Below are 27,293 nucleotides of genomic sequence, written 5' to 3'. Positions count from 1 at the left end.
CATGTTTGGAAGAAGTCCTGTTGATTTCTATTAAAAAAATCATATTGTTCTAAGAATTAGGATAAAAATGCTCTGGAGGAAAGTAGGCTTTCGAATTTTGAAAACATTTTCTAAAGAATTTGTGCAACCACTCATTACACACATCTTTTTTTTTCCAATGATGATCAGCCAGCATACTAATACAGGAGTTATCCAGAACGTGACATGGTTACACAACATATCTAGGTGATCCAAGTGGATGCAGCTATACACAAACAAACAGCACTTTTAAAAATAGCTTTTTTAGTCACAGGACTTACATTACAAAGGAAAAACTCTATTGTTTACTCACTGAAATGTACAAAGCAATGGTCCTGGAAGTACATACTTCTAGTTGCAGAAAAGGCTGTAACTAACTGGTTCTTGGCCATGGAATCAAATTCTTAAGATATACAGGAAAAGGTTATAGACATTCTTACCTAAAAGAAATAGTAGCATTTCGTTTAATACAAAAATACTCTTCAAAAGACAAGCAAGAGAATACCTCCAATACAGGCAAAAACTCTCAAATATTTCTTGCACATCTCTATCATAACCAAGTGAAGGACCACTTAAGCATTATGTTCATCGAATTAACTTTGAACAGGATTTGAAACAGAAGCGAATAATGATACAGCTGCTGTTTTATACTCCTTCATGAAGTCTGCTCTCCATAGAGTACTGTTAAAAAACCAGAGTGCTATTTCAAATAGGAAATCGTGAGTTATGTCATATACACAAACATTTCTAAAAGTGGTTATTGTGAAATTCCTCCCCACTTTTTATGCTGTTCTCAGGCACTACTTTCAGTCCCATTTCAGGATCCCACTGTACTAAGTTGTGTACTAATTACTCTGGTTGGATCAGAACAAGTACAACTTGTAGATGTTCATAATATAACCCAGACTTTCCATAATCTTCAGTAATGCCATTCTTCCCGAATTCTGGTTAAACACTTCAGCTATCCTAGTTAGTCAGTTGGTCTGTAAGCAATCACAGGCTGCTCTTCACCAACATCTATCAACATATCTAATGGAACATGAGGCTTGTCATAGCCAGAAAACTTGAGACAGCTGCTTGGAATGACTGTTTGTTGTATTTCTGTGGCAGAAACCTCTGGACCTGAAGAGTTACTGCATATATCCATTTGGCCACTGTTAGAAATGAAATAACTCTCTTTTACTTTGCAATTCTGTTCATCATCAGAAGATACCTCCTCTGTGCTTTCCTGCACAGACACCTCTTCTGCTTTGGCTGGTGCCTCTGGGGAAGGAATAGAAGATGCTCCTTCACTGGAATTCTCAGGACGAACAGTTTCTTCTTTTGCCTCTACCTCCAGCAAGGTTACTTCATCATTCAGTGGCAACTCTGACTGGCCTGGCGTGAAGCTTATTACAGATACATATTTTGCCTCTGATTTTGATTCTAGAATGCTGTCTGTGTTCAGGTTTCTTATCACAGTGACCTTAAATGGGGAAAGAAAAAAAAAAAAAATCACTTTTAGTTCCACATAATCTACTAATTATCGGCTTTATCTTCTGTCAAATTTTACAGGTTAAAAAGATACAAGTTCATAAGACAAATTTAATGTCATTACAACCAATCCCAGCAGAAATTAGCAAAATTAGAATCTGGCAATGTCATTAGCCTATATCTATGACTTCAACTGTTTTCATTAACACTTTTATGCAAGCTCTCAAAAATGCTATGTGCAAACACATTTGCAAGGACCGAATCTATTTCATGTCATCTACTGTATTTTAAGTCATTTGAAGTTTGCAATGTAGAGGAAAACAGCAAAGGAAGAAAAAGCTGTAATACTCTTCAACTAGCTGGGGAAACCTTTCATACTTTATAGCTAATGAGTGTAACTTGCAATGACTGTAATATTTTGTGGCAACTGTCTCAACTGGGAGGGGAGTGAGCTTTGGAAAGAGATCTTTAAAACTATGTGAGAACCTTTATGCATACCCAGTAGTCATATCTACACTGAAGTCTTCCTAGTTATTTCTCGGGTCACTAAGCACTCCCTCAATGATGCAACGAACTTTAATGTTTCACTTTGAAACCCCTAAACCCCCTCCCCAGGAAGAACATACTAATTCCTTCAATGGCCAGGCTCCAGCTTGTTTTAAATGATTATGACATGCCTTCAGGCTGTTTAGATTCTTCTGATTTGTTCTGTTTGGTTTGTTTTTTTTTTTTTAAAAGGTGTTTTCAAGAATACATATGAAAAACAAAGTAGGGTAAGTTTTCAGCTGTATGATGTTCCCTAAAGCTAACAGAAAGGATAGGGAGAAAGGGTTACTCAATCAATAGTGTCCTTTTCCAAATTTCATAATTCACTATATATAAGTATCACAGACTAATAGATAAGCTAACTTCTTAATAAAATGTACACAATCACTGTTTTTTGAGATACTTTGTAAAAAAAATCTGACTGAAAATACAAGTTGATGCAAATTTGAAAGAAAGGGATGTAGGTAGGAGGAGGAAAGGAGGAGAAAAATAATGTTGTTTAAGAAAAGCTACAAACAGGCAAAAAGAACCTCCCAGTCTGTATTAGTGTAAGAACTGCGAGAGCCATCAAAACCAGATGATCAAATCTGACTGTGCTTTTCAAGAATCCTCCTTGATCAGAAGGTTGTGAGGCTGCATCTTTACATTCATACCTTCACAGTGTGCTGGCTTCATTAGAACTTGCCTTCATGTCTCACTTCAGTGAAATACCATACCTCAGTTGCCCTGATATCTGTTGATGGTACTGTGGTTTATGGTGGATCAATGAAACTATTGGAGTTTAAAAAAAAAAACAAACCCCAAAACAAAACAAACAACAAACATCACCACAAAGCAAAAACTCCCTGGAGAGCAGTTACTTGTAATCTAACTGAGTTTTGCACACAGCTGTGTTAGCACCACTAAGGTGAGTTGATCCCCTTGGGAATCAAGGGCTGCCACTGGAAAACTAGTAAAGAGAGCATTAAGGTGGCCCCTGACACTGAGAATATACCACACTATAACCTAGCTGTCATTCATCCATCATTCTCTCTGGATGTTCATTTTCTGTTATGCGGAAACAGTCAGAATACTATATAAAGAATATTCAGAGTAATTTCCATGAGTATGTATGGAAACCACCCGTTCACAAGAAGCAGATGCTTAAAAGATAGTTGTGGAAACCAGAATACAATCAATAACGTGTAGATACTGAAAACGTTATGAACATCTGGCAGGATTAGTGTAACTGTTGAAACCCTGTTTATACAGATGTATGAAAAAATATTGGATACTTACACTATACAGACACTGACCTTGAAGGGACCAGCATCTGTAGTTTTTTTGGGGGTAGCAAAAATCTGATTCCAATAGTCACACAGTAAGTGACAAGAGAAGATAATTCTCTGTATAAGCTGGAGTACTTGAGGAATGTGAATTAAAACAAAAAGCTACAGAAACTAGGGCTAAAAGCTGCATTTACAACTTCCCATCTCTCCCCATACCAGTACATGCTATACTAAAGTTAAAACCAAAAACGAGTTCTTGTTTCTGTCCTTTTAGGATTTTCACATGGCTCTAAAAATCATAGTCCTAAAACATGTTAAGGGAGTGCCTTGTACTCTACACAGGTTCTGCATTTCACAGTGCCAGCTTGCAATGCTTACAGATGAGCCCCAAAGATAAAATCAGTACTCTCTACACAGCTACATCCAAGACTTTTGTTCTCAAAAAGGAAACCAGTTTTTCTCTTGGTGAGTTTTTGACCAAAGCAAGATGATGCAAAGACACTCCTATTCCCACCCATGAAAGAAGGAAGCCATCAGAAGAAAAAACTCTCATGGGTTTCCTGGTACCAAAGGTTCTTTAAGAGCCACTGAGTCATGACAAGACAATTTAGCAATTCACGCAGTTATCCGTAGCTTCACAGAGAAGAATCACAGCTTACTACACTAACTGGAAAGCCATTCAAAGCATCTCAAGTAACAAGGTTAATTAAGATATGGTTGCTATTTGAAGAAAAGTATTTACCGTAGGTAAGTTAATATTTTTTTCATGCACATTATCTAATACTAGCAAACTGACAGCCAGTGAGCTTAAGCTGAATGTCAGCAGTATTTCCTGGCACATGCAGGTGCTCAGTTATCTTCCTGTCTCCAACGACAGCACCTGAGCTTTCAGGTCTTTCACTGTCTCAACAGACTAGGGAGATAAACCAATGGAAGCCAGGCTCACGGATACATATAAATAACATATCCCAAGGAATCCGTACGAGTTAAGGTAATCAACAGTTTCTTTCTTAACTTTCTTTTCTAAGGGCTTGTCCACCTACGAATTCCCAGTAATTTTCAGGTGCACATTTTTTGGAGGAGAGTTTGAGAAATCCATTTCAAATCTTATTAGGACCTTGACAAAGTCTGCATGGTTCCACAACAAATTAATGCTGTGTAAATGTATAAATAGGAGACTATGTTACTGCCCTATAGATGCTCACAGGAAAAAAAATCCTCACAAAAGCTAATGAAGCAGCTTCTCTCTTGTAAGATGACAATTATTTGTGGCAAATAGTCAAAATTTACAGGAACAATTACAATTTCTCCAAATCAAAAATTTATGTTGTATAAACAAAAAAGTCAGAGTCACAAAGAAAATTCTCAAGTGTTTCGTGAATATCCGTAAGTGTTCTACAAATACAGTGAGAGAACACAGCCTTGTTATTCCTGTCCGGCTCAGAAAAAGCACCAGCATATAGCAGAAAAGTTGACTGAAGTATGAGCTAAGAACGAAAGTCGATGCTTTTCAATGAGTCTTTCTCCCACTAAAATATTTGCCACCATTTAAAGATATGCACTGAAAAAAAAAAGACAGTGAAGTTAAAGCAGAGGGAGAGGCCCACAGCATATCAGTAAATTAAGGCCAGGCTCCTTTTAAAGTGGATAAGCCCTTATCACAAATCTTACAACAAGAATCTAGTACAGGACAAATCACGCACAGGACAAACTGGAATGACTGAAGATGGTGGGTGAAGAGAGACGGCCTCTTGAAATACTTTTTGTGAGACAAATGAAAGAAAATGAACGGCTCTAACTACAGCTGGATTGCTGAAACATCAGACTCCTGTGATCCAGAAGACTAGCATGATGAAGTCTTGTAAAGGAATCTGTTCCATTTCACTAGACACATATTCCTGGTAGGATACTACTATGAATAAGGATGTTTAAAACATTTAAATGAACATTTTCTCTAATGAAGGTATTCATTCAATGCCCATACTGAAAGACAGTTGCACTGTGGAAGTAGGACCTGTACATAACCGACATGTTATTCTTGGGAGTCACAAACAGCATAGAAAAGACAATATAAAAGTTCTTGAGATCTAAATGGCAATGGATTTTTTTTTCTTTTCTTTGGGTATATGGGACTCAAAGGCAGCTGCTTGATGGTTACTCTTTCTTATTTTTCCTTCTGTTGGAGAATTCCGACTTGCTGAAAGTCACTCAACTGATGTTTTAGCATCTACTTAAAGCCACAAGGAAGCAGATCACTGGAATGCAGCAGTCCTAAGGTAGGACACCTTGCCTAGCCTTTTAACAGATGGAAAAACTCCCTAGGTGTTTCATTTTCAGACAAGCTCAGGTAAAGCACAATGGTCATAATTTGTACAGAAAGAAATGTCTAGTACACATTCAAAGGTCAGTGACAGGCTCTCAGTTCCAAGAAGTCTACAGTGATAACTTCATATAATTAAACTTATTACTCTTATTATTTGCATTATTTATTCATTACTTTAAATGATTAATTATAAAAATAATCAATAGTTAATGATAAGTTATTAATTATTCATTTTACATTCCACATTATTCATATCACCTGTACTGAGACTACCCTTATGAGCTCTGCAATTTATATTTGTCACTAGAGACTTCAATGGAAATGGACAGAATCACAGAATATCCTGAGTTGGAAGGGACCCATGAGGATCATAGAGTCCAACTCCTGACTCTACTCAGGGCAACCTAGAAGTTAAATCATACATCTAAGAGCATGGTCCAAATGCTTCTTGAACACTGACAGGCTCGGGGCCCTGATCACTTCCCTGGGGAACTTGCCTCAGTGCTTGACCACCCAGGTAACAATTTTTATAAGTAGTTATAGATTTCATTCAGCTCCTTAGCAACAAAGCATGATGTGGAATGCAAACCAGACTGTGGTACGCTGGAACCTAGGAATCACAAGATAACGTATAGCCCAGTAAATTGACAATATGGACACACAAATGAGTTTCTACAAGGTGAGCTAAAGTGTGAACCTGGAGCACGTATCAGGAAGCTCACAGGAGTTAAGGAGCACACATTCTATTTGTGCGATACTCTTTTTCCTGATCCCTTAGATGCGATACCACAGCGGTACTGGGAAGCCAGAATAACTATGGATCCACTGAACATAGCACTGTCACTCCGGATGAGCTGTCTTTTGCTATAATGAACGGTCTTCACAAAAATTACTGTGTATGTAGGACAATGTTACATATTCAGACAGTTACACACTGGTGTGAAGATGAAAAAAAAATCTCCAGTGTCTCACTTCTTCTACAGGCCTGTGTGTTTTGATATTGGGGTCTAGCTGCAGATTCTGTCCGACAGGTTTCTCTCATCTGATTTTTTAAAGTCTACAGTGTGAATGGCTATCTCTGAACTAGTCTCATGGCTCCGTCACAGTCCACGGAAAGAAACAGGCATTTTAGAGAGTGCTTTGTCTGACCAGAAGTGCATATTATTTTAGAATGAGATGAATCATCTTGTGCTGCACAAGTTGATGGACTAGATACTGCTTACTACAAAGGGACCTAGCTAGCATCACTGGCTTGGATATCTCTATTTAGTCAGAGCAATCTCACCTCCTAATGTTCTATTCCAAAGAAAGGAGCCTCCAGGGGGATCTTAGGCATTGAGCTACCCCCGCCCTATGAAGGAGCCACTTTAAAGGGTCCTGAAGTTGAAGAACACAGAATTGAAGATCATTGCCTCTCCCCTCTAGAAGTCTTATGAGACTTCCTGCATTTGCTGAGAAGATACACTCTTGATATGATTACCATTTACTACTGCCTCACATGGCAGTTCTTGAAAGCTGTTTCAACTGCTGCTGATTGTTCGGTTGCTGTGACTAACGAGACACCAGGACATTATAACAGTACTTGTCAGATACTCCGCTCTTGCCCAATGTGAAAGCAAGGAGTGCTGCTGCTCTTTAAGGAACATCCACTCTGTTTCCTAAGGACAGCTACAGGGAGATTTTAAGGTAGAGCAGCTGCTGACCTCTCTTCCCTGTGACTGCTCAGTGTGAGAACAGATTTCCCCTAGTTGTTCTTCCCTCTTCCTACAGCACTTATTCCCCCCCTCCCCTTACTCTGCACATCACTTTAAGAACATTGTAGCACTTAGCAATATCACAATATTACCAGTATCACAATATTACCATGTAATGAAGGAATCTCATAGGTGTGCAGTGACAGGACAAGATAAAATGGGCACAAACCGAAACACATGGAATTTTATCCAAATGTAAGAAAACAATTTTTACTGTGAGGGTGGTTAAACACTGGAATAGGTTGCCCACAGCGGTTGTGGAGTCTCCTTCCTTTGAGGTATTCAAAACCCAACCAGACAAAGTCCTGGGCAACCTGCTCTCGCTGACCCTGCTTGAGCAAAAGGGCTGGACTAGACAATCTCAAAACGTCTCTTCTAACCTCAGCAATTCTGCAGTTGTGTCTCTGCTACTAGAATGAACACAAACCTGTCTATGTACACACACACACACTGAGTTTTTAAGAACTAAGTTCTCAAACTAGACCAACTACTGCTACTTCGGTTAAAGAGACTGAAGTCTAGCCCTAAAACAAATACAAGTAATCTGGTTGCAGAGGCTGTCAGAATATTAGACTGGTATAAATCCTAAATGTCTATGAGACCATGGTAAAAAAAAAACCAACAAAAAAACAGGCATAAAGATGTTATAGTTACAGAAGTTACCTAGTTGGATATTAAAAATCTGACGCAGATAAGAAGGCTCAACTTACCAAAGACTTAGGCAGCTTTATGTTCTTCTTCCTTAGTTGCTTGCAGCCACAACACACTGTCAACATTAGACTGAGGCTCAAAATAACACCACACAGAATGATGATATATTGTGTGCCTAAGAAGTTAGAGCAAAATCTGTTAGGAAGTTCAGAAAAATAAACCACTGCTGTATCATTAGAGTAACTCAGAAACAGTAATAGAATCATAGAATGGTTTGGGTTGGAAGGGAACCTTAAAGATCATCTAGTTCCAACCCCCCTGCCATGGGTAGGGACACCTTCCACTAGACCAGCCTGCTCAAAGCCCCATCCAACCTGGCCTTGAACACTTCCAGGATGGGTCATCCACAACCTCTCTGGGCAACCTGTTCCAGTGCCTCACCACCCTCATAGTGAAGAACTTCTTCCTTACATCTCATCTAAATCTTCCCTCTTTCAGTTTAAAGCCATTACCCCTTGTCCTATCACTACATGCCCTTGTAAAAAGTCCCTCTCCAGCTTTCTTGTAGGCCCCCTTTAGGTCCTGGAAGGCTGCTATAAGGTCTGCCCGGAGCCTTCTCTTCTCCAGGCTGAACAATCCCAACTCTCTCAGCCTTTCTTCACAGGAGAGGTGCTCCAGCCCTCTGATCATCTTCGTGGCCCTCCTCTGGACTCACTGCAACAGGTCCATGTCCTTCTTATGTTGAGGGCCCCAGAGCTGAACGCAGTACTCCAGGTGGGGTCTCACGAGAGCAGAGTAGAGGGGAGAATCACCTCCCTTGACCTGCTGGTCACGCTTCTTTTGATGCAGCCCAAGATACAGTTGGCTTTCTGGGCTGCAAGCACACATTGCCAAGTCATATTGAGCTTCTCGTCAACCAACACCCCCAAGTCCTTCTCCTCAGGGTTGCTCTCAATCCACTCATTGCCCAGCCTGTATTTGTGCTTGGGATTGCCCTGACCCACATGCAGGACCTTGCACTTGGCCTTGTGGAACCTCATGAGGTTCGCACGGGCCCACCTCTCAAGCCTGTCAAGGTCCCTCTGTACAGCATCCCTTCCCTCCAGCATGTCGACCACACCACACAGCTTGGTGTCGTCTGCAAACTTGCTGAGGGTGCGCTCAATCCCACTGTCCATGTCGCTGACAAAGACATTAAACAGTGCTGGTCCCAATACCGACCCCTGAGGAACACCACTCGTCACTGGTCTCCACTCGGACATCGAGCCATTGATCACAACTCTGAGTGCGACCATCCGGGCAATTCCTTATCCAGCGAGTGGTCCACCCGTCAAATCCATGTCTCTCCAATTTAGAGACAAGGATGCTGTGCAGAACAGTGTCAACTGCTTTGCACAAGTCCAGGTAGATGACATCAGTTGCTCTTCCCTTATCCACCAACGCTGTAACCCCATCGTAGAAGGCCACCAAATTTGTAAGGCACGATTTGCCCTTAGTGAAGCCATGTTGGCTGTCACAAATCACCTCCTTATAGCTCAAAATGCTTAGCTGTAAGGTGTGAATTTGTCATTTACCACCTTTTTTCACTCAAGAAAACTTAACTTACAAAGCATTATATCAAGTAAATAAAAATTAGAATGACACAAGATTTTCAATTTATATAAACACAATCATATTTTTATAGAGGTAAAGGAATTTTATAACTAATTTTTTGTTCCTTAGAGATGACAGATGGGAATGAACAGATTTGTACATTTTCCATGTGATAGCATATTAACTGACACAATAATTGCAAATAGTCTATGTACAATAAAATTAGAATCTGAAATCTTCCAAAACATAGAATTGTTAACTATTACTAGTAAGATTCCACTGGTCTGACTCTTCTTAATGTCCTCCCCCTCAACCATACCGCTGCTCTTGTGCATAAAAGAACACAACTGCTTCTATTAATTTTATCTCTCTTCTCTAGTGAAGTTTTGGGCCATAATGAAGTAACATTAAAAAGTTTGTAAGAGGTTATCCGGAGACATAAAGTTGGGCCACTTGCTGCCTTTGTTCTCTTTGGTTAAGAAAAAGACATCAATACCTCCATTTTACGGCCACAAGTTTATAGTTGCTTCAAACTCACGGAAGTCTATATACATTTCCTCAGTGATGAGACTGAGCAAAAAGCCATTTGTTAGAAGAGACAGACAATGCTTCTGAAAACCATATAACTTGGTGAATGATCCATTTGTCATTTGTTAATTACACCAATGATCAGGTGCAATGAAACAGGTTTTGTAATATCAATGAAGCAGGAAAAGCCCCCCCAAAAAAGTCAGGGTTACTTGAAAATAATACATGATCTTTAAAGGTCTATAGAACTGGGAAAGTGCATTTGAAAAATAATGACCGTGCTTTCTCTTTTTTCATATTCTCCCATAGGCATCCAAGTCATCCAATGGCTATATCAGAGCTCGAATACTTAGCTAGAACAAATCTCTGGTCAGACTCAGAATGTTCTTACTAAAGTTTCAGAATCCTCTTACTCAATGTCTGCTTGAGAGGAATATGAATGCAGCTTTCTTCTGATGGGGCGCCAACCATCAGATCGCCATATAAACTTCCCTTTGCTGAAACACAGTAAGTGGAACCTTCAGCAGGAACTGGGATGTTGAGGATACATTTATACATCGTACAGTTGTCTTCAGGGAACTCTTCTTTACTCTGCAAAAAATGAAAGTCACATTATATCATTTGACTCAGTACAACAATATAAATGCTACAGTACCTTCCAACATTTCCAAAAGTGTTAAAACACTGTTAGATGTGGCTCCTACATCATCTATATGCCTTGCAAAAGCTGCGTGAACTTCAGCTATCAGCTTATGAGCTACCTTAAGATGTTATATTTGATCAGACCATGCTGCGTTCAGCTAAAATTTGTGTTGTTCATAGTCTAGATTTGCATTCCTAATTCACTTAGAAAACTTGTACCTGGATGCATATGAAAAGGTAACTGTAAATAAACATACTGACTATCATTTTCCTCAAGTTCACCCTCCATGATTGCTAAATAAAGTGATATCAGTATCTTGAAAGGTAATCTTCTTACATGAAAGGTCTATCTAGACAAGTGAAAGGGGCACAAGTAAAGTTACCAATGTTTTAGCATGTATGCAGAAACAATAGCATGGAATCAAGTAACTCTATCTTGTGTACAGCTGATGCAATAATCTGATTTTTGTTATAAGACGTCCATTTGGACAACTAAAATCCAGACCTTCCAGTCACATATCTCACTGTGACACACTTGACATTTTAGGGCTCCAGTAGTCCTATGTTACATTCAACTGTTTTCTTTATTTCTCTTGGCTCTGTGTGTCATAGGAGTGAACCCCTTGTTTATGTGTTTAAGGTAAACAAGTATTTTTAATTTGAAGTTTTCATTCTGGAACTTACCTGATTTTTACGATCCCAAAAAGTCACCAAGTACACGAGCTCTGAATAAATGTGTCTGATCCAAGGAAGATGCTCCACAGATGGGAATGCAGGATGGTAAATATCAACCATGATTTTATCACCATGCCTTGAGAGATTCAGTTTTGGTGGTCCTATTTTTCCTGCAACACATTGCACCTTTGCTATTAGGCCAAAGGTTTTAACATAAAATATGCTATTTATAGTTAACTTTCCAAAATTCATCAGAGATTTGAGAAGAATTACATGTTTATTTCAATGCTGTTACTATCACACAGCTGTGACACTTAGAAGTAATGGAGGCATTTGGATATATTCATGAATCTGCTTCTCAAATGGAAACAGATTTTTCCGTGCAGAATTTCACTGTTAAGCAATCCAACTTTACTATACACATCAGGCCATAAAAATTCACCTCACTGACAACAGAAAAAACTAACAAAGCAATTAAACATATATGTGAATGAGAACAGAACACAAAATACTGCTGACTAGATTCCACCATAAATCACACTCAGCTAGAAACAATACTGTACTGAAACAAAGGCTATCTGAAAATCTAAACAGATCTCATCTTTAGCAACAGTACTTAGGAAGCCTGATTTCCCATGGCAATGGGCTACATGAATTTTTGGTGTCTAATGATCTGACTGAACATACGAGTTTCTTGTTCAATGGGAAAACAATTTTGTCTCTCTCCTCCATACGTGGCTACCTATTTTCTGCAAACTGTCACACTCGGCGTTATTACCATGACTTCTGTCCCTTTGTCAAACACTAGAAACCAGCCACTGATTCCAAGTCATGGGATTATTGGGTGGGGAGGGAATCATAGCGGAAGACGAAAGGGACTCCACTTCTTCAGTTCCAGCAATGCAGAAATCCAGCTCTATCTATCTAAAACATAGCCCAAGTCAGGGAGAATCTCATGTGCAATGGCCTGCCTGAAAGCTATATGTTGAGAATGGAGCAAGTACAAGAGGAAGTCTCTCAGTCTTTCCTCACTCTGTTGTGTCTGCTTTGCATTGCCCATGCAATGCTGGAGCCTGCCCTGCTGTTTTGGACAGGTTGGCCTGGAATCTAGACACACAATTTACTTTCACAATATTGATGTGAAAAACTGTGATTTCTCCCGAAGCAACCCAAAGGATTTACATGAAGAATGAGTACTGTTAGTTACCCAGCTACAGTGGACTCCCATAGCTTCTAGATAGTATCCAGACACCCAAAGCTGTCAGTACATGGGATTATAGTGCCACGCAAGGCATCACCAGCCACCTGAACACTAGTTCAATTATGCCTAAAGGTCCACAGCTTCCAGTGGCAGTTTCCTACCCTAAACTGGTGTCTGGGACACCAGGCAAGAATATGGGAAGGATGCACAGAGTGCACTGTCGGCATCACTTTCTTGCCTTTATAAGTTTTGAAAAAAATATTTAGATAACCACAGTGACAGGGCTAACAAGTCCCTACAAAGGCAGAACTACAGAAGTTCCTACTGAACAACCATCATGCTTCATTTCAGCCTGGACTCCTGACTTTGTATTTCCAAATAAGACGCAATAATACAGTGAAAAGGATAATTACTAACTTTTTAAATTTGGGGAAAAAATTACATGGTTTAGTTTATGATGGAACTTACCATGCTTTTGCAAAATAAACTCATTCGTCTCTACATACTCAGACTGTTGTGACCCAACAACAGCTTTAACTCGAAGCCAGTGAGAGGCAAAAGGCTCATATATTTCCCTTGAGAGATCACAGAAATGAGCTGAAATGTTCACACAAGTTGAGACGATCTTATAGTAACCTAAACTGTAAAACAGATCAAGTAGTAGTTAATACAATTTCAATTGCACAATATTGTCCAATACACTGCCTGTGACAAAACATCTGTGAGGGTGACCGAGCACTGGCACAGGTTGCCCAGGGAGGTTGCGGAGTCTCCATGCCTGGAGATATTCAAAAGCCATCCAAACATGGTCCTGGGCAACTTGCTCTAGGTGATCCTGCTTGAGCAGGGGGGTTGGACCAGACGACCTCCAGAGGTCCCTGCCAACCTCAACCATCCTGTTATTTGACAAATTTTGCCTTAATTTACACTTAGGCGACCTTCACCCTACATGACTTCACCACAGAGAAACAAAAGAATTTACCATGGACTGATTGCTTTTATATGCTTCTAGAGAATATCAGGTACAGGAAATGACAAAAGAATAAGAACTTACTTGTAAGGTTTGATTTCCACAATAAAATTAGGATTTTCAGACATAGGTGGGTACTGCCAATGCAAGATAGTTTGGAAATTTTCTGATGTTACTACAATCTGCGTTGGTGAAGGCACTAGGAGAAACAGAACAATTGCACTTTGATAAACAGACCTAGTCAAACATAAGGACAGCCAAATATATTATTTGGAAAAGGCAACACGCTAGAAATGACTGGAAAAATTAGACATAAAAATTGCAAATACTTCCCCCCAAATGGACTAGTTTGTCACCAGTATGAACACATATGAGCCCTGCAAGCTGATTTATTATTCTTCTCTCCTACAGAGACAGCTTTCTTCCCGTTTGCAACCCAGAACCCCAGATAACCCATGCCCATTGAAAGCAAGTCCATCAGATAGCCCGTATCAGTTCATAAGCTGTGATGATTATAGCCCTATGTGGTATTACACAGATATACCAGCAAGACAGATAGTAGGAATTTACTGAAGTTAGAGGAGATCAGTGCAGCTCCTGTAGAGTTCTCTTGCTCTTCAGAAACTGGATCGGGGCGGGGGGTGCAGCGGGGAAGAGGATACCAAAGCTGCAGTATCAGGGTCTGTGCTCCAGGGGAGTCCTACTGAGCTCTACTGCCTCCTGACTCAGCCTTGCCAAAAGACAACACACCTGCTGGGGAAAGCCTGGATTCAACATGAATTTCTGACAATGCCATTTTTACCACTCCAGCAGTACTTTTAGAAAGCTGTGGTGATAATAATAAACTACTAACATTTGTAAGGAATTTGAATGCTGAAGCTGTAATGTAGTTCCATATACAGGAAAGCATTTGAAGTGTATTTAGTAAACAACATCAGAGGTAAGCAGTAAGCAATACAAAAATAAAAAGCAGCATTAATAGTTTCCTCATACAGTAAGCTTCTATTCTAAGCACCAACAGCGACAGTGATATCTGGGGAGCAGCTGCAGGGGAACTAAAATTACATGATCCTGTAAGTATTGAAGGCTGTCACGTGGCATTCAGAAGGAGAAAAAAATGAAGGTCACTCAACCAATTTTAATTGTTACTTCTTAGCTTCTCAATGTCTGGTTTGGCTTCCTTAATATTCTCTTAATACAGCTTTTGTGAAACGTTGACAGGTAACTCATACTTAACCTGCTCTAGACTGCTGCTTGTTCACAAAGCAAGTGCTCCAACCTCACCCAGTGATATATTGAGGGAAAGTAAACAATTTTCACATCTTGAGAACAAGACCACAAAGATAACACTCTGCAGAAAGAAATACACAGAGGCTGAGATATGCTATTAACCACGAAGATTTGATACACGTAACATACATCACTGCAAATGGTGCTGTGGTTTAGTTACGTTTTAATATGTACAAAAGCGGTATTTCAGTTATGGGAAAAAAGGAACACAATCATCAAATTCTCAACCACAAGAAAAAAAGGTGACAAGCTGACAGAAGAGGTGTCAAAGCACACAAATGTTACTTCAACTATTTAGTTTTAAGGCACAGTGTAGTAAGTCTTACAAAATTTTACTTTTGTGTACTATTATACAAATAAAGATATGCTTAAAAAAGAATGGAAAATTAAATCCCAGAACATATTTGAACTGCCAGTAGAAGCTACATGGCTTTTAGTTACGCAATTACATACCACTTTGCTTTCTCCCCCCTCATTCTTCCTCCCATCCCCACATTCTTGTTTTATTTTGTACATAGACAGAGTTGCTACCCTGGATTTCAAGAAAGCAAACTCGAAGCTACTTAGGGAGCTACTTAGCAGTGTCCCCTGGGAATCTGCTTTTGAGGGCTTAGGGGTCCATGAGTGCTGTCAGCTTTTAAGGACCACCTTTTACAAGCACAGGAGCAGGCAATCCTATGGTGTCCTAAGTCAAGCAAGTGGGGCAGACCAGCTTGGCTGGAACAAGGAACAACAGGGAACTCCTCATGGAGCTGAGGAGGAAAAAGAGATTGTATGATCTCTGGAAGCAAGGTCAGGCTTCGTAGGAAGATTAGTCATGGTTCGCAGGGAGAAGACACAAAAGGCCAAAGGTCACCTAGAGCTGAAAGTGGCCAGTGTTGTTTCAGATAACAAGGGCTTTTTTAAGTACATTAATAGCAAGTGGAGGTCTAAGAAAAACATTGGACCAATACTTGTTGAAGATGGTCACCTGACTAGTAGGGATGAAGAAAAAGCAGAGGCATTCAATGTTGGGGTTTTTTGCCTCAGTCTTTAATGGTACTGATAGACCTTCGGATGCCCGCTCCTCTGAGTCAGAGGACCTCAAGTACAGGAACAGTGACTTACCATTTGTGGACACTGAAATTGTAAGGGGCCAGCTGTATCAGCTGAATGTTCACAAGTCCATGGGGCCTGACGGGATTCACACCAGAGCACTGAAGGAAGGAGCCAGCAGATGTTACAGTAGGACCCCTCTCGATCATCTACCAAAGGTCTGGGGAGGTCCCTGCTGACTGGAAGCTAGCCAACACTACTCCAATTTACAAGAAGGGTGTGAGGGAAGACCCAGGAAACTACAGACCTGTAAGTCTAACCTCAGTACCTGGAAAAATTATGGAGAAAATCTTACTGGGTGCTATTGAAAGACACTTAAAGAAAAACACAGTCATCAGGCACAGTCAACACAGGTTCACACAGTGAAAGTCCCGTTTAACTAATTTAATATCCTTCTACAACAACGTCACTCACCTAGCGGATGAAGGGAAGGTGGTGGATTTAGTTTTTCTGGATTTTAGTAAGGCTTTTGATACTGTCCCTGACAGCATTCTGCTGGACAAATTGTCCAACTGTGAGATGAGCAGGTACCTGGTGCTCTGGGTGAAGAACTGGCTGAATGGTAGGGCTCAAAGTGTTGTAGTGAATGAGGCTACATCTGGGTGGCGACCGGTCACCAGTGGTGTTCCTCAGGGCTCAATTCTAGGGCCTGTTCTGTTCAATATTTTTACCAGTGATCTGAATGCAGGAGTTGAATGCACCATTAGCAAATTTGTCAATGATACTAAACTGGGAGGTGCTGTTGACTCTCTCAAGGCACGAGACGCCAGAAAGATCTAGATAGATTGAAGCATTGGGCAATGATTAATGGGATGAAATTTAACAAGTCCAAATGCCAGATTCTGCACCTGGGACAGAGTAATGCTGGGCACAAGTATAAATTGCGAGAGGAGTGGCATGGGAATGCAATACTCTGAAGTACTTGTGAATGCTGAGCAACCAACTGGAACTAAAAAGAATCTAGCAAGTCACTCCTCCACAGCTCCATGAAAGACTACTTAACCTAATTCTCCGCTCTTCCATCCAGAGATGATTTTTAACATGCTCCAGCTCTGAGACTACAAAGGAACTAGCAGAAAACAAGCTTTCCTCATGAAAAGACAACTTTCTTCACAAACTATACCACCATATAAACCACCTTACCAGCCACCAGGAACGTCACCACCAACATGTCAAGATCTCCGATGGTACTACAAGTTGGCCTTGATCACTTAGAGGAACGAGTTTACACATACCTTCAGCTCATTCTTTTCATCCTCACTTTTAACAACTTTGCTTTCAGTGATCAAGTTAGTCAAGCACTATCTCCCTCTCTGATCCTTCACTCCACACCCTCAAGACAGATCTAAAGGACACCTTTCAGAATGAGCTGAGAAGCTACAAGTCATAACTCTACTTACAAACAAAAGCCAGTAAAGAAATAGGTTTATAGCACACCTCTCGCCTCATTAACCTCTCCACCTTTCACAGGCCAAGAATTATCTCCCTTTCTTTTTCTAAGGGATGACACCTTATTATTCCCTCTACCACTTCCCTTATTCTCCACAGGCACCAGCCATCTTGTCTCTCCAGTGGTTTAATGGATATGTAGTAAAGTCAAATGTAAATTGTTCTCAGCTTGTATTTATTTTTGAGGTTTGCTGGTTCTACTTTAAAGCCAAAGAAAGCCTGAAAGCTCATCTCCTTTCCCTAATTACACTGGTTATTTTCATGGAAGACTACCTCTGCCTGCAAACCTTGCCTAACCAATTTGAGTGACTAAGGAACTTACCCTTCAGGTCATTTAGCAATAATACACAGAACCTTAGCGCAAGTGACAGCAGCTTAAGATGCAGATGAGCGCTCAGCACTGCAACAGTTCAGACCAGAGGACTTCAAAACAGGCACGGAAAATGGATCAGGTTATGATCACCCATGGAAAGTCTACTTTTAACGCCTTGGTCAGAAAATTCTAGTCCCTTTCTTCAGGTTTGTTCTCTCCCCTGCATGCCCCTCCCCAACCAATCAAATGGTCTTCATTGTCCAGCTCACAGCCCCCTTACTCAGGCTGATTTCTAATGGTTTCTCCTCCAGCCAGTGCAGAGACAGAGCCTTGGGACACCCGAGCCTCATTTCACTCCAGCATCAAGACTACAGACCATGGAGAACATTGCAGATTTTCAAAGTGCTAACATCTAATCCTCATAGATGCTACTTCTGCATATTGCCAGTTAAAATGCCATAATACTTCATGTGAACACTGTTTTACTTAACCCATAATGAAGCATTAACTTTTTAAACATCTTACACCCTGGTCTATGTTGTTCAGCAGGCACAACTGGAGGAAGATGATAGTGGCTAATGCCACAATGGTAATCTTTTATCATGAATTAGAAGAGTTTTATGTTAATGTAAATGCAGCAACACTCAAGGTGCAAATTCAAACAGTGAGAAACTAAGTGTGGAAAAAGTGAGAAGAAAATTGATCAGCAAATCATGTCGTGATGCATGATACAGGACACTCAACAAGTTCTGGTCTGCCTCCAGTTCAAATGCAGTGATTTCCATCCGCAGTTAGTTCTGTTCACCTTGCCTTGTAAGACAGCAATACTGGCTCACAGAAAGGCAACAGAGAAATCAGAACAATTCTTTCACAGAAATACAGAACTTGAATTGTGTATGTGTACCGTGGAACAACACAAGAGGAACTTCAGACAGCAGCTTTATGTCCAGAGAATAAAGGAATAAAATGCAAAGGTAGGCCAAGCAGATTTACTTTTTTTTTTTTTTTTTAAGAGTACTAAAAGAAACTAAGCATGCCTGGATTTTGAGGATAAATAACTGGAATGTTGGAAAGCAAAGGTAGGAATAAGAGAAGGGTAAAAGCAAACACAAGCATGACCACAGGGCGACCTAGAAGTTGAGCATTTAATAGAGGACAGATGTGGGAATGCAACTGCACAGTTTATCTCAGTGAACTCACACCTGCATCAGTTTATAACCAACATACATAACTCAGAGAGAAATGTGAATATTTATTTTTCCTATACAAACAATCCAGACTAATTACTGCTGCCATATTGGTGGCAAACACCTCAGCAGGTGTGACTACTGTGGCATGTGTGTGTATATAATCAATCATCTTCTCAATGTATATATATAATCAAATATCTTCTCAATGTGCAATTATCTGAACTAATGTATTTCAGTTTTGGAGACATTTACATCTTCAGCAAACTTGCATAGCGGACAGGAAGGAAGTACATGTGGGAGGAAATTAAAACCCAAATGCCACCGAAAGACACTTGTTTTACTGCAAATATCTGCTGCTTCGTTTCACACTGCTAAGAAATAAGGTGGGGTTTTTTTGTTTTTTCAAAGTAACAGGAACAAGTGTACCTAGTTGGCATCTTCTAAGACCAAGGAAGATAACTCATAGAACTAATCCACTAGTTGCACACAATACATCATATAGTTCTGCTTCAAAAGCATCCATCAAACCAGAAAACGCTTGCTTGTATCTACAAGACAAGACTAACTTGTCTTGTTTTGTACATTCACTTCCCCAAGTAAAAAACACCACACTGCACATCCTTCACAAATCTCAGCAGGGTCAGACACATGCAAACCAAGAAAGATTTCCATACTAGCTTGAAACCAGACTATCTTGTTCATTATATAAATGCTCCTGAACAATACGACCTACGGAAAGTACTCGTGAAATACAAGTTTGAAGGAGCCATATATTCAATAAGATCTATTTTTAAAGCATATATAGAAGGACTTAATATTTTTTTATATATGTAATGTCCCACCTGTTCACTGAGCCTCAGTAATGCATCGCCCAACAGCAAAAATTAAATCAATGAACTGGAGAACGGGACATTTCAGAGACATAAAAATGAGACGCCTTTAAACTGATGTTTACATCTTGTGCAACACCGAAGTTCCTTCCCTCGTTCTGGCAGAGGCCACAAGGCTTTACTGTATACATAGAGGCATTTGTCACCACTGCTCATGGTAGCAGAATTTAACTGCAAGTGCAATAATGCATATAACAGAACAGGGCCTGATGAGTCCACAATGCAGACTGTATGGTACAGCTATCTGAGACAACAACGACTTAAAGAACCACAGAGTTCATTCAAGTTGCATGTGCCTATTAAACATCATTTAGGCACTAAAACACAGATTGAAAGCACAAACCAAAAGCTTAAAAAGACAAACTGTGAAAAAACAAGTAAAAACATCTTTTGAAAGTCTGCTCCTTTTTTGGATTTCCATGAAAAACAAACAAATCCTTATAATCCCCAAGTGATACATCATAGGAAAACAGTTTTAAGCCATTTCAATAGGCCAAGAGGGACAACAGTTTGAACTTTGCTGTGGATTCATGCCAAATGGGTAACTCATCATTTAGCCTGTTAAAAGACAGCCAGATACAATGCTAAGGAATCAGTCCCTTCTGGGTCCCTGACTGGGAAAACGGTGTGCCTTCCTAATGCCAGCCCTGTGCTCCATCTGAGCTCATATATCCACTTTAACCGCACCCAGAAAGGTGACTTCACAAATGTAAGAAAGTGATTCTCCTTACCTTTCACAACCACTGAAAGAGAAGACAAGGGAAAAAAGATCAGATAAATCAGCACTACCTGAGAATGATCCTGCAGGACTCTGCAGCAACAGATGCGGGGGGGGGGGGGGGGGGGGGGGGGGAGGAAGAGAAAAGAAAAAAAGACAGGTGGCAAAAAGGCAGCCAATACGCTGAAAAATGGATTCAGGAGTAGCAAGTCTGTGCTAAGGGTGAAAAATAGCACATAAAAAGAATTTAGTCTGTTTCTGAAAACTGCATTTCCTTCTATAATGGTCCTCTTTAATCATTTAGGGCCTCACTTCAATCTGTTCTGAATCAAACAATATTGGTCTGTATTAAAGCAGAGTACAGCCATCTGGGGGCTAGAAGAGAGCTAGGAGCACTGCCCAGAACCGCAGGACAGAATTTCAGCAGGAAGAGGTCGGCGCTCAGCACAGGCTGCAAGAGCACCAAGCTCGTGCCATGGGGAGAAATGGGAAATGACTGTCAGAGAGGGGGCTCTGTCCACTGCCGCATTCCCCTTCAGGGCAGCACACAGGGGCTAGCATGCATCCATCCCTACTGTGCACTTCTGGCAGGCCAGGCACTAAAGATAAACGGCCCAGTTCCTGCTGGTCAGACTGCTGGAGGCCGTAGGCTGGTTTTGGCAGGGAGCTCGACAGACCAGCAAACACCAAGCAGCAAGGTGCTGTAGAATTTTGTTCCTGCTACCTGCCCGGCCTTCTTCTAAGCGTCAGCAGCCACACAGCATATGTGGAAAGGTTTGCATGTGCTTGCGTTCACCTGCTTTCATTTATCCCTCCAAAAGAAACCCAGGACACACACTTCTCTTGTAATGCCACTCCTATACCTTGATGGTACTTCCTTAACAACGTTATTAAAAACAAGCTTAAATTAGTGCATGTAACAGCAATTCTATGCAGAAGGTTCTACCATAAGTTGTCAAAAGATCTTAAATTCAAAAGGGAAACCACATTCAATTTACAAATGAAGGGAGTATGAAGATCGGGGGTGAAATTCAAGGCTATTAATTTTTTAAATATTTAGTGAAATGAACTTAAATGATTTCACAGGAATCAGGAATAAACACTACACACAGTATTTAGTGCATTTTTACAGCTTCAATTTACAACAGGTTTTTATTTTCTTAGGGCTCAGAGGTTTGACACAGTTCCACAAAGCTTTTAAAATAGTTGTTTATGATAAAAATCTCCACAAGGTGGTATGCTGTACTGAGAGGAGAGGCAGACCTAGATCACCATCTTAAAAAAACCACAGTAAGCACAAGATGGACATTTTAAAAACTGCTGTAATAGTAGAAGCAAAATATCGTTTTATCTATCTTATGACTATTCTTGCCTTTTGTTATAGCCGAGAACTCATTATAATAGATGACATCTAAATACAGCACTTTCTATCATCTAATTTGTTTTTGTTTGCAGCTGGACAGACAACTGCTATGACTGCCAAAAATCTGAACCATAAAAGAACAAATCAAGACCACCAAGATCATCAAACACACCAGGAAGACAGCTGCAAAAATGAAGTACATACATCACCTCGGAAATCTGGCTTTCAATGTGCAAGAAGCACCTCAACTGCTATCACAGCCTCCAAATCTTCTTCTTCTACTACTATAATCTTGACCAGGGACTCCTCTTCCAGGATACTTAAATGCAGACTGAGAGTTCCCATCAACAAGCCCCCAGCTCCATTAATGAGTCACAGGCCTATCAATGCAGACATGTTAAGCACCCAGCTGTAGGAAACTCAGGGGGTGTTCAGCTATGCAGACAGCTGCTGTTAGGTTGTCTGGCCTTTCTAAGGAAAATTGTGTCCTACACAGGAGATGAAGATGACTGGGCATTTCCTCATTACACACTCTGCTTTGAGATATGTATTACACTACTGGCACAGTGAAAGCCTTACTAAGACTTAAGAAAAAAAAATAAATCACTGTATCATTGCAAAGGAAAGCATCATAAACATGCTTCAGAATTCCCCTTCTGTTTTCATCCTTCCACTGTAAGCCAGCACGTCTGCTCTCATCAATGTAATAATGAAGTAAGCACATGGTATTAGTTCATCTCTACAGATATAACCAGCATTTTCATTCAGCTAATACACAGCAATATCTATTAGAAATCCCTTCATCATGTCATTGTTCACTAAAACTCTAAGTTTTTGCTTAAATGATGAAGTCTCTGAAGGGCATGGCTACAGAGCCTGTGGCCAACCTGAGTGCAAGTCACCAGGACACCAAACTCTGCTTGTGTTTTCAAAACCTAACTCAGAAGTATATTTTGCTCCTTTCATCTGAAGGCTTGTTGCAGTCATGTGCAGAAAAATGAGCTTTTTGCTTCTAGGCAGCTTGTCACATCAACTACAGCACAGCATTGTTCTGTAGTCTTACACTGAGGTAACTGTTGTACTGGACTACGCTGGATTATGGCAGGTTTGTTTTACAAGTGGTTTACTGGTATTGTTTTTACCTTAGAATTGCTTAATGTGACGTAAAAGCAGCATATCCTATTAGCAATAAAAGCATGCCCTTAAAAGAGGTGAAGTCAGGTCTCGAAAGACAGTATTTAAACATATCAAGCCTCCTTACTGCTAAAGGGGGGGGGGGGGGGGGGGGGGGGGGGGGGGGGAAGTTTCCCTGCAAGGTTTAGTGGTTAACAAGCAGCCACCAAGTCGAACAAACTGGATACTCAAGATGTAAACTACCAAGGGACAAGTCAGCAGGCAGATTACCATTTTTACTGTTCCTAGTCCATGTCAGGCAAACCTAAGCAGCCTTCCAAAATCCCATACAGTGTGGCCCATCCCCAGGGGCAACCAAGTTTAGTCACTCCACCTGGGCATAGATGTAAACTGCATGAAGTCCCAGTGAATCTGCTTTATGCATTTGCAGAATCCAAGGAGCCTGGGCACATAATCGGCATTTCTGCGACCAACTGCAAGGAGCATTTTAGGGAAATGGATCTTGTTTGTGGGTAAAGCTCAGGAGAGTACTGCTGCATTTATCTAATGCGTGGACATGCTTCCTATTTCAAGCCCTTTCATGAAGGGCATATGTACAACACACTGTATACAGCTCAATATTGTTAAAAATTAAATGCACGTTCTCTTTTGACCTGAGCTATTAGACAGCAATCTCTGGTTTTAACAAGCTGTTCCAGTTTGAAGTGAAACTTGTAAACCAGACTGAATATTCTTTTCATAATTTACTTGCAACAACTTTGCCCAAACAGAGACAAAACTCTGTTCTTTGCTGGCAGGCCACCCCTCCTCCCCATCAGTGCTTGGCTGAAAGGTGCCCCCACACCTGTGGTGAAGGCCATGATCCCGATGCCTTGTTTGGACTCCCCAGTCTTGCACTCCCCATCTCTGCACTGAAATTCCCTGTTTCTCTGCTTTTCTGGACAAACGCATTTACAAAGCACAGTGGAACAGGCCTGTTCGATGCACACCCTACTCCTGCTTTACGTGACAAAATGTACAAACACCTGAAATAACAGCTGGTATCAGCCACCCTACCGTAAAGGGCCGTAACCATTTATTACGGGTGCGATAGTCAGTGGTTTACGCCTGTAACAATAACTAATCAGCAGAGAGAGGTTTCAAAACGCACTGATGATGCTGTGCTACCAGAGCTGATACGCACGCCCCTACATCCCTTCCGCGGCTAAGCTTAATTTCGCAACCCGAGAGAGCTCAACCGGTACCGGGTCACCTCGGCGGGACAACACGGCACAGCCGCCGGGCAGGGCGGAGGGAAGCTCAACAAAGCGGGACTCGGTTCCCTCGCCGCCGCCCGGCTGCTCGCTCTCCAGGTGGCGAGGCGGGCCCCGCCGCTTCCCCTCCGGCTCCCTGCGCCCACGGAGGGCGGTAGCAGGGACGCGAGGCCGGGGGCTCCACCGCGGCCCCCGGACACGAACGACTCCGGGACAGGGCGTGGCGCCGCCGCCAGCTCCGGCCCGCCGCCCCGCTCCGCGCCCCTCAGGGGACCCGGGCGGGCGGGCGGCCTGCCCATACCGTCCCGTCCCATCCCCCCGTGCCGTCCCCGCCCGTTACCTGCGGGGGCTGCTCCCCGCGGGAGGCCGCGCTCCGGTGGGCTGCCAGCAGCGCCGCGAGCGCCAGGAGGGCCAGCGGCACCCGCATGGCGGTACAGGGGCGCGCGCGGGGGCCGCCCCGGCTCGTGCTCCCCCGCCGCGCTCCGCTCGTCTCCTCTCGGCTCCGCTCCCGCGCCTGCGCGCTGCGCTCCCCGCCGGCACGGCCGGGAAGAGGCGGGCGGCCCCGCCCCCGGCGGGCGGGCGGGCGGCGCGGGCGTGGGCGGCGGGGCGGCGGGTCAGTGCTGGGCCGCGCCGGGCTTCCCGGACGGATGGCGGCGGCGCGGGCGGGGTGAGCGGCGCCCGGGCAGGGGAGGAGGCCGGAGCCACGGAGCCGGGGTGGGCTGTGGCCTGGCGGCGGCCGTTGGGCCGCGGTGGTGGTAGTGGGAATGTTAGCCTCCGCCCTGCCCTGGCTCTGTTCGCTTTGCGTTTTGTTTTTGTTTTAAGCGCCGGTACCATGTCATACCCCTGTCAGCGCCAGCCGCTGGCAAAGCGTCATCCTCCTCCTTGTCATGTTGGGACTGCTGCTCTCTCCCCACTTCTTAAAAAACACAAAGCGTTCATCCTGTGGAGTTTTTCAGAAACAGTACTTTGAATTCATATGCGTAGAGGAATCCCAATTTATGCTGAGAGATTTTATTCTTTCTTGCAAGTAACCTAAGTTTATATCCACTTCAAAAAATTAAGTGCTGCCAAGCAAAATGGAGATTGCAGCTTTTTCCACCTTCCTGTTTCTATGTCACCCACCCAGTGTCCCAATGCCAGATAATTCTGCACCTTAACCGTCCAGCCTCAAGGCCACCCTGGGCCAGATGAGGAGACGGACACAGAAGAAACCTCTTCTGCTACACACCTCCCCAGCTGTAAGGAGGATGTAGCAGCTTTTTAAGCTCCTGTCAGAGATTCTGCAAGTAACACTTTCTCTAGACCTAAAATGGAGGCAGCTTGAGGGATCCTTAACATGCTTCTTCCCAGGCTTTCAAAGAGACAGAAGGGAGGAAACAGAGCTACTTGCCAGCGTCATTATGCTTCCCCTTTCTCACGCCTCCCCTGGAAAAAGTAACTTCAGCTGCTCCCTCACCTTTATTTCCTATCCCCAACTTTGTCCCACTTCCTGGGGAAAGGTGTGGAGGAATTGCTTTTCTTGCCATCTGCCATCTGCATTTGCAAAACTGAGGAGACAGCACGATTTGCTGCGTGGGATGGAATGAGTAGTGAGGAGAGGGGAGATTGGAAGCCAGCGCTGGATGCTGAAGAAAACACCTCACTGGTACGGCCTCAGAAATGATGGTGTCCCCACAGGTGATGAGGTGGTGCTGTGGGGTGTAGGGTCAGCACGGGTTAGAGAGCCAACATCTCCTCCCAGCTGCACTAAGGCTGAAGAAAATGGATTGTGAAACTACGCTCACGTTATGTAGCAACGCAACACTACACTCACAGACAGACCTTTGTGCTTGAGGGTTGAGTCACCATCCCTGGAGGTATTTAAAAGAAGTGCAGACTTCTTGGCGCTTAAGGACATGGTTTAGTGGTAGACTTGGTAGTGTTACCTTAACGGTTGGACTTGATGATCTTAAGGATCTTTTCCAACCTAAATGATTCTATGATTCTATGATCGAAATGGTAATTTACACGAAAGTAAGTGAGAACAAGGAATCACCAGCCCTGGTGTGGTATAGAGGTTAGGTATTCTGGCAGTCATATCAAGGGCTGACACTGTGCCTAAGGTAGGTGTCACATCAACAGAGCTTAATAAGGTTGGGTTTTTTTAAGGACAATATGCACAGACTTGATGGAACATCATGAAAGGTGAAAACAATGAATAAAAATTAAGTCAGCTTTCAACAGAGAAATTAAGGAAATGTAATTCCAGTTATGAGAGCTGTCCCCGGCACACCTTCTGCCTGTGCTGCCAGAACCCCTGTACACAGCTCCTGGTAGGGGCTGCTCTCACTGTGTGGCCAGTGAAGTCCATCCCCACCAAAACATTACAAACTTGCTAAAATTTTTCCTTGTCTTGAATTGTTACACGTTGGAGAAAAGAAAAAAAATTGGCCATTATCCTGTAAAACGTCTTGTAACTTCCTCCTTTGCACTCCTTTTCATGCTGAGCCCAAGTGGTGGTCACATGCCTCTCTGTGAGAAAGGTCTTGACAAGATAAACAACTTCTCACATTGTGGGACAAGTTTCCACAGCCTTTTGCTTGCTTGTTTGTTTGCTTGTTTGCTGTTTAGCTGTCACTTAATTGTGTCACAGAGTTACTGTGCCTTCATGTGCACGCGCTGTAGCGCTCCTTGGGGTTTTGCTGTCCTTGCAGAAGTAGGTACAGGATCTTCACCTCACTTAGTCTGAAATGCCTACTCCTCTGATTCATTATGACAGTCATTGCAGTTACCTGCGTGCTTTCTCACAAACTAGGCTATGTTCTGGACCTTCAGCGTTTTGGCTTTGAAATACTGCCCAAGGTCCTTTGAAAAACTGAGGTAGATACAGTATCAGCGTGGGAACAAGTTTGGAGCCTGTATGAGGCTGTATAAGAATACTCTTACGAAAGGCATGTTTCAAAGGTAGTGCCACCTT

The 27,293-nt window shown here is 42.2% G+C and overlaps 1 protein-coding gene across 1 annotated transcript; it reads right to left on the bottom strand.

The window, feature by feature from the left end:
* Positions 1–266: 266 nt before the first annotated feature.
* IFNGR1 (interferon gamma receptor 1) lies at positions 267–21,393 on the bottom strand. The gene is given in 7 exon segments (XM_050893403.1): positions 267–1,483; positions 8,093–8,208; positions 10,568–10,745; positions 11,481–11,641; positions 13,141–13,313; positions 13,727–13,841; positions 21,312–21,393. Coding segments are annotated over 7 exon segments (1,320 nt in total). The 3' UTR covers positions 267–988.
* Positions 21,394–27,293: the final 5,900 nt, after the last annotated feature.

The sequence above is a fragment of the Gymnogyps californianus genome, chromosome 3 (assembly GCF_018139145.2).
Source record: "Gymnogyps californianus isolate 813 chromosome 3, ASM1813914v2, whole genome shotgun sequence".
NCBI classification, from domain to species: domain Eukaryota; kingdom Metazoa; phylum Chordata; class Aves; order Accipitriformes; family Cathartidae; genus Gymnogyps; species Gymnogyps californianus.
The sequence above is the reverse complement of the archived record's forward strand: the minus strand, read 5'-3'. Positions and strand labels throughout refer to the sequence as shown.